The following is an 8,471-nucleotide window of genomic DNA, read 5'->3' as shown; positions in this document are numbered from 1 at the left end:
GAAAGGAGGTGCTTAAGACACGTAAGATACCTGAGATAAGTAAATGTAAACAAGGACTGAAATAGAAATGGTAAAATCCAGAGTTCTGCCTGCTTTGTTGAGAGCAGCAAAGTCCTTTTTTCCTGCCTGCTCCAAAGGGAGGCTGTCCCGCGTCTGAACCCTCGCCAGCATCAGCAGCAATCGCTGACCTTCCGGGATCAAATCCTGTTGTTACTGAGCTGCTGCCAAGTGAGGAACTGGCTTTGCAGAGTGGAAGCGGGTAGAGCTGGGTAGGAATGGCAAACGCGTCGTTATGCTTTCCTTGCCCTCTGGCCTTGCTGTGTATTCACAACAGTCCTTGTCCTGCGCCTGTTCGCCAGCGCTGATGTCGGTCCCTTCTGACCTCAGAGCCTGGTAACCAAGTCACCTTAAAATGAAGTTGATGCCAACGTGCTTTTTGGAGCAGAGTGACAGCAACGTGCAGAAATACTTTGCAGATTTGAGTCTTTATGGCTGCAAGAGGTGAATCACTTTAGTGAAGAAGCAGCAAAGGGCAGTGAGATTAACCTGAGGTCATTTATCACCAAGGTGTACGTGCGTGACCCTTAGTGAAGTCCCAGGTGTTCTGAGCTTCTCTTTGTACCTCATGAAGCTCTCCAGGTGGAACCTTTCAGAGCAGCAGCGTCCCTGGAGTTGCTGCGGTTCAGATACAGCTGTGGTCGCGTCTGGAGCCCTGACTGAGCTGGATGTGTGTTGGTGCAGGAGCCCTGGCTTACCTGTGCCTGCTTCCATTTTCACCGTGCTCTCCTTACAGTCAGTCCTGAATTGCTTTATGGACTTTGTGCCTTCTCTCTCGTTAAGTTTGTGCAGTGAGTAGCTCGCTGGCAGCCTGGGTACGGGGTCGTGGGTGCTGCTGTAACAGAAGCCGCGGTGCTGTTAGGTGGTGGTGGGAAACGGGAATCTTCAGGTTTGGTGAGTTTGCTGTTGCAGGAACCACACAGAGCTCAGTGGTTTCCGTTCTCAGGGCTCGGCGTGGGGCTGGGTTTCAATTCACATGCGTTCATTCACCCTCTGCCAGGATTTCCCCTGAAGCTTGGAGGGTGTCATGGGACCTCGTGTCCAAAGCTGTCCTTTCTGCCCTGTTTGGTGTTGCTGGTGTGGGCTGTCATGTGGTGCTCGGCTGAAGTGAACCTTCAGGGAAGAGCAGGGAAGGGGAGCAGGAGGAGGGAAGGGGAGCCAGAAGGGTGGAAGGGCGCAGGGAAGAGCAGGGAAGGGGAGCAGAAGGGTGGAAGGGCAGTTTTCCCACATGGGGCAAAAGCATCCCAGGGCCACTTTGTAAATCCCAGCTCTGTTAGTCAGCAAGGCAACAGAAGCTGGAAGCGGGTTGGAGGGAGACATGGAGGTAAGGAGAACTTGGAAAGCGGGAGTCAGAGCTGGCTTGTGTGAGTCTGTTATTGCTAGAAGACTACATTACAATGAATTTTGGGAAATCTCAAATAAATCTAATGAATGCTGCCAAATTTTCTGACTTCTCTGTCAGCTTCAGGGCAAGGTTTTTCTCCCCTTAAGGCTGGGCCTCTGGTAGAAAATATTTGCTCTTCCACTTAGTTTTCCAGCTCTCGTGACTGTAGAGAAGAGCTCAAAGCTGTGTCCCCAGTACATTCTTTAAGTTAAAAACATGAAGATAAAGTGACAAATCCACGTGTTTATTAAACTGTATTTTTGTTATGATTTTTCTCAATGTCAGTTCCCTGAGTTGGGTTGTTTAGAGTGGGGTTTCTAACTCCTGAATTCCAGAGACCTCAGTTGAGATCAGGGTCATAGTGTGACCCAGCCACTGGTTCGACAGCAAAAGTTTCCTGCGGCCCTGGCTGTTGCTGACTGTGCTGTGATAGTGTTTTGAAAAAGATCCAAACCCAAGAGGGGAATAAACCCCACGTTCAAATCTCAAGGGCAGCACAGCTGCAGCATCCCATCCTTTCGACTCTGTAGTTACCAGGAGCAGAGGTTCTGCCCTGGTTTGAATTTGATCTGTGTGACATTAGTGCTGTCGGTGAGGGACACCCTCCTGATGCGAGAGTGCGTTGTTTTGCAGGAGCCAGGCCAAAGAGACTCCAAAGGAACAGCATGGACAGCTTAGACCTCCTGAAGTTCCCTTCTGAAAAGGTAAGCAAAGATGTCTGGCCTCAAAGATTAAATATCAGTAGGAATCTGTAATGGCTTGTTGACTGGCTTCATTTGCAGGGAAGTGTGCAATTAGCAGATATCACTGGAGTCAATGGGATTAACCGAAGAGGGTTTCTAGAGAGCTTGGAAGAGAGGAACAGCTGGTGAACTAAAAAGGCACTTAACAACTGAAAGCTGAAAAAGCCACTTCTATGCTTTTTTGAAAAAAACAGCCCTTTATTGAGAGGATAATCGTGAGCGTTTTAGCCCCTTCAGTGGCTGGTGGCAAATCGTAGTGTTTTATTAGCCCAGCGAGCGCTGCATTCAGCACAGGCAGGGAAGGAGAGGTCAGAGGCAGGAGATGGTGCGTGGCAGGAGGCAGAGGGGTTTGTTCCCAGGGGCTCTGAGGATTGCCTCTGCTCCGGTTTGCTGCTGGAAATGTCACATCTAAGCAGATCAGCGTTTTCTCGGTCTCCCCAGGGCAAAGGCTGTTCCTGCAGTCAGCTCGGAGGCACTGAGCCTTTCCACCTACAGGGATCATCTCAGTTCCTCAGAAAATCCTGCGCAGGATGGCTGGGTCTGCCCGGTGACGGGCGCCGGTGCTGCCCTGGGGCTCAGTCATGTCCCAGAGGAGGTAGCCAGGCAGGCAGCCTTGCTCTGCCTTTTTGGAATGTCTTTGGCACAAATAATACATGTTTCTCTGGTGCTTTCCAGGCACAGCTCGCCCCAGTGTCCCAGGGAGGATCTCCCCTTTTACAGAAGCCTGGAGAAGAGGGGGCTCAGGGGAGTCCTTATCACTCTACAACTCCCTGAAAGGAGGGTGCAGAGAGGGGGTGGTTGGTCTCTTCTCCCAAGTGACCAGTGTTGGGACAAGACGACATGGGCTCACGTTCCGCAGGTTTAGATTGGATATGAGGGAAAATATCTTCCCAGAAAGGGCTGTCAGGATTGGAATGGGCTGTGCAGGGAGGTTGGTGGAGTCATCATCCCTGGGGGGATATAAAAGACACAGGGACGAGGTGTTCAGGGACAGGTTTAGTGTGGGCTTGGCCGTGCTGGGTTAATGATTGGACTTGGTGATCTTAAAGGTGTTTTCCAACCTAGAATCATAGAATCACAGAATGGTTTGGGTTGGAAGGGACCTTAAAGATCATCTAGTTCCAACCCCCCTGCCATGGGCAGGGACACCTTCCACCAGACCAGGTTGCTCAAAGCCACATCCAGCCTGGCCTTGAAGACAGCCAGGGATGGGGCATCCACAGCTTCTCTGGGCAACCTGTCCCAGTGCCTCACCACCCTCTCTGTGAAGAATTTCTTCCTGATATCTAATCTAAACCTCCCTGATTTCAATTTATACCCATATGCCCATTAACCTAAAAGATTCTGTGATTTTTATAAATTCTCCCCACTGCCCACTGGATGTTTTGGCCCCCACCTGCTTTAAGCGGCACAACTCCACCTCTGGGGTGTTGGTAGCAGGGATAGCAGTGCCCAGTGTCAGGGAGACGTTTGGTTGTGTATCCTCACGGGAGCAGCATGGCCCAGAGGATGCTGGCAGGGAGAGGATCCTGGTGTGTGATTTGCTGTTAATGCTGCTGGTTTCCTACACTTTGCTGTAAAAGCTGAGCCTCGTTCAGTAGTTCAGGCAGGGTTATGGGATTTCAGGGATTTCATGGGGAGGCTGGAGTAAACAGGAGCCCTGCGTAGTCCATAGCCATGGAGTCAGACTTGAGTTCCCCTGCAGTGGTCCTGGGAGGGTGTGTGCAAGTCACCTCCCCTTGTGAGAGTATTTTGGATGTGATTCCCCTTCCTCTCCCCTGCTGCAGCTCCTAGGGAGTCGTGATTACAGTCATGGCAGAGGGTTGTTTGCTTCATGCTTGCTAGGGTGAGGGTGATAAGATTGTAAAGAATAAACCAGTGGAGTGAACCGTGATCTCTTCAACACCCTCTTGTTACTGTGTCACCCTCTCCGCCCTCCGTCTCTGCCAGAGATAGCCTTCAAAGTCAGCAGGGACCCCTGTTACCACGCAGGCCAGGAGCTCTTGTCCAATGCCTCTGCACGGAGTCGTGTGCCTGGGCAGAGTGTGTCTGCCAGGACACTCACGTGGGCTCCGAATGCCCCAGCAGCCAGCGGAATGCCGCTCCCTGTCATCCTGCTCTCTCCAACCTGTGCCTCTTGCCTTGTTTTGAGCTTCTCTGCTTTTAGCTCCCAGCCATTGGTTCTTGTTTATTTTCCTCTCTCTACCGGGCTAAAAATCTCTTTATCACATGCTGGTTTTTACCCTGAAGGTGCTTACATGCTGTAATTGAGTCATCTATTCTTTTTGTCATGAGCTAAACAGTTTGAGGCCTCCAACTACAGCAGTAAGGCATTGGAAGGCAGTTTCTTTCCAGTCCTAGCTTTTCAAAATGTGGGCGCCAGCCTGGCTGCAGTCGGTCCCATCAATAGCATTGAGGGAAATTAATCTCTCCTCACTTCTCGCTATTTCTGTTTGTATTTCAATGGGAAAGCCATTTTGGCTACATCATGTTCCGTGCTATTGGGGTGCTGTGAATGCAGATGCTGTTCCGTGTCCTTGGCTTTCTGGTGTGTGCCCTAAAATCCCAACCTCGTGGGTCATCTCCTGAGCTGTGCTCGAGCTTCTTTCACCTGCATGTAGTTGCTGCAACGAGGACACCCTGGGGAGAGTCCCCTCAGTGCTTTCTGTGTGATGAAAAGGTGGTTTGCAGCCCCAAAACACCGAAGCCCAAAGCATCGAGCAGGTCTTGCTTGTGCTGGGTTCCCACCAGTTCTGTGTAAAGTGCCTGGTGCCATTACCAAGTGTCTTTGGAGCTAAACACTGGATGCTCCTGCCGATGCTTCTGTCCGAGGGGCTCTTCTGCATGACAGCAGCAACGAGGCTGTGGTGGTAACACAGGCTGGGCCACGGACCCGAGTGTCTTGGCACAGAAGAGATAGTTGTGTGTGTCTCATGGGAAAGGGGTGAAAGTGGAGGAGCCAGGCATGGAGCAGGGCCTGGAAAAGCAAAGTGGGGAGCTGCAGTGAGAAGGAACAAAAACTACAACTCTCAGGAGATGTGTGATCTCTGTCACCTCCCTTTCCCACTGCAATACATGAGGGTGACAATCCTGTATTTCATATGGCTACGGGGGCACTGAGCAAGGCATTTGAGAGAGCGAAGGACAGCAGCGAGAGAGCAGGGGGCTGCTCATGGCCATCTGCTGCAGTGTTACCCTGCCGTCCCCACGTGCTCCTGGTAGTGTGAGGGTTGGCAAAAGAGCAGGACGGGGCTCCATGTTAATCTGCCTTTTAGGAGACTGTTGGGTAAGGGCTTTGCTGGATGAAGCCAGTGGGAGACACCAAGGCAGGCAATGCTACGTGTGTGCCGGGAGCCAAATCCTAGAGGTGGGAGCATATGGTGTAGTCATGTTCTGCGGGGCATGGTGGGGTTATCCATGGTTCAGTGTGGGCTGCAGCATGGTTGGGTGCTGGGAAGAAGTGAAGATACAGCAAGTGGAGGGACTTGTGCCAAGGGTTTGGTATCCTGGGCAGGATGAGCTTGCCACTCTGGAAGAGGTGTTAGGAGTGCAGTTGCCAGAAATCACTAGCAGCACCGACTGCTTCCGGACCTTTCGTCCATCATTCCTTATGCCTGTAAATAAAACAGCCATGCCTCTACTTACATACCTGGATTTTTTTTTAAGAGGATGCTACTTCTCCCTGTGGAGAAGTTGGCTGTCGTGTGTTGTTTGGGTGATGCTTCCTCTCCAGCCATTCAAATGGTTGGTTGTGGAGATAGGCAGAATGTCCCCATTCAACCCCTCACACGTAAGTGGCAGCTCACCCCATCTAAACTCCACATTAACATCTTCTGTGCATCTCCTGTTCTGCGGATACTTGCCAGCAGATCTCCATGTAAACCTCGGACAAGCAATTTGTGCAATGACTATTTCTTGCTTTCCCAAGGAGCAGAATGGGGACAGCCATCATGTGGGAGACCTGAAGATCTCTGGAAAAGAGTTCTTGTCATTATCTGCAAGGTCAAAGAAATACCGGGAGCACCAGTCTGGCTCAGAGAGAAGGTCCCAGGGCTCAAGTACATCACCACTGGATACCAGTGAAGTCCGAGTCCAGGTGTCACAGTCGGTAGGAAGTTGTTTTTTCCTTCCAGTACTGATCTGGGAGTTTCTTATAACGTGTTGGCTCTTACCTTGTTTCTAACTTGGTGTGGGGGTGGCAGCGTGGCCTGTTGGCTCGAAACCAGGGCCTGCATATAGCTCTGCTGACCGTTTGGGCAACTGTAGGTAAATACTTTTGCCTTTTTGAGCCTCATGTTCACCGTCTGTTAAATAGAACAACAGAACCAACCTCCAGCACGAGCTGGTTTATGAGAATTTGGTATTTGGTGGTGGTATTGGTAACCTTCTCTTGAGGGATGAGTGTTGAACTTTCCTGATTTTGGGACTGTCAGGATGCAATGCCTTGAGTTCCTTGAGCAATTTGGAGCACTTGCTGTGTGAAGCCTGACTTGATCAGCCTCCTGGGATTTATGAGGAGTGGGCTTGCTGCTTTCAAGAAACCTTTTTAGGTTTTTGATAAGTTTGCCTTTGCCAAAATTGAGACCTGAGGTATTGTTCCCCTCATCTCCTGATGTCGTTGATGGTCTCCAGAGTGGCAATGTGCAGAGTGGCCTCTGAATTCATCAGTCATTAGGCAGAGATGATAGAAAATCATTGTCTGGGAGCTTCTCTTTGGAAGCAAGTTAGGTGGAGCACGCTTCCTAAAGAGCAGAAGCTGGCAAGAGGAGCAGGCCCTGATGTCAGCGATTTATGGGTTACTGGCACGCAGCAAGTCCTGTGTTGGGTGTCGAGGAGCTCTGACTCAGTCTGTGCGTGGCTCCTCAGAAGCTGGTGGGGATCCGTGTCCTGGAAAGCTCTCCCCGTGCCTTTTTGATGTCTTTAGCCTGAACAATTGGGCTGTTTGTTAAACCGTTATCTTCCGGTTGTATCGATGTTTATGTTGTGACACGTGGCAAATACAGTGTACTGGGGAGGTTCCTGCAGCTGTGCTGGTTTTGTTCTCAGTCTTGGCAGGGATCACACCCACGAACGAAGGCATGTCTCTGCATCGTGGGACGGGGCTTGGAGATATTTGAACTCAGGGATCTCGACTGAGAAGCCCCATGTCCTAGGCTTGTTGTTGCCAGGAGATACGGAGCGTAACAGCAAAGATTTAACGATCGCATGGGTGCTTGAAAGTATTTGGGCTCTTGCTTTATACTGAGACTGTAACACGCTATCACAGTCCTGTGAGCGTGCAATGATTCCAGATGGAATAAATCCAACCCAGGAAAGATAGGCCTATTTTTTTCTTGGCATTTAAGAAAAGCAAAACAAACTGTTTTCATGCTGGGTAAGAAGGGGTCTGAGCTGCAGAGCTTGGGATGAAGCCTGTCTGTAGAGTGGGGATGCTTGAAGGTGTTTCTAGCACTGAGTTCTTTGTTCCTGACCTGAGGATCACGGGGAGAACGTATTCTGCTGTACCTGTGTGCGTCTGCGTATGTACACATCCCTTTTTGACCACAGACATTCTGGATTTTCAGTTCTCTGACCACTGGAGACAGGATCTTTACACTCACTGGGTTTTTTTTAGATTTCTCTGAGCTCATTCTTTGTTCCCAACAGTGCTCGTGGAAATGGTCTAATAGGAAAAGAATTTCCTATGGCTCACCGGTGCAAACATGATCATTGAGAAGGAAAACAAAGCTCATCTGAGCCAGAAAGGAGGCAGCAGCATGGGGGCATCCAAGGCTATGCAAAGGCAGAAAAAAACCCACTTCTGCCAGAAATAGCCTTGTATTTTTAACTCAGACATGCAGCCAGAAACCAAACAAAAGCCACGCTCTGTCAAGAGCAGGGCAGAAAGCGTTCCTCAGGCGTGTGAGTTCATAGGCTGTGTCTCAGAGAAGGCCCCGTGGGACATTGCCAGCCACTGCTGACCTCTGGGCAGTACCACGGGGTTTGGTGAATGTCCATGAAAGAGCAAGTGAAGGCTCAGACACACGTGCCCCAGTCCCTTGTGCAGTTCCTGTCGGGTGGGAGTGTGTGAGCAGCTGCGGGACATGCTGCTCCTCCCATCCCTCAGGATGGGCAAAGCCCAGGGTTTGCACTTGCAAAGGGGTGGCTCAGGCTCTCCCTGGCTGCTGCAGTCGTCTTCCTTCACCAGCTCTTCTCCCAGTGCCTCTTCCCTGGGTGCCCTGAGTTTGCAGTGTGTGTGTATGTTCGCTCCCCACTGGCTCTGGGTTTGGGAGTTGATCCCTGAGAGT

At 50.7% G+C, this 8,471-nt stretch overlaps 1 protein-coding gene across 1 annotated transcript in view; it reads left to right on the top strand.

Moving 5' to 3' along the window:
- Positions 1–6,563, top strand: part of LOC104515182 (G-protein-signaling modulator 1-like) — a gene marked incomplete at its 3' end in the record, with an annotated part of 33,080 nt that extends 26,517 nt beyond the window's left edge. Inside the window, exons 10-12 of the mRNA XM_010159065.1 lie at positions 2,075–2,145; positions 6,113–6,292; positions 6,500–6,563. Coding sequence (XP_010157367.1) covers positions 2,075–2,145; positions 6,113–6,292; positions 6,500–6,563 — 315 coding nt within the window. The remainder of the gene's footprint in view (positions 1–2,074; positions 2,146–6,112; positions 6,293–6,499) is intronic.
- Positions 6,564–8,471: the final 1,908 nt, after the last annotated feature.

This window comes from Eurypyga helias, unplaced genomic scaffold, assembly GCF_000690775.1.
Source record: "Eurypyga helias isolate BGI_N326 unplaced genomic scaffold, ASM69077v1 scaffold29999, whole genome shotgun sequence".
In the NCBI taxonomy this organism is placed as follows: domain Eukaryota; kingdom Metazoa; phylum Chordata; class Aves; order Eurypygiformes; family Eurypygidae; genus Eurypyga; species Eurypyga helias.
Note: the sequence above shows the minus strand (reverse complement) of the source record. Positions and strands in the feature narration are given on the sequence as shown.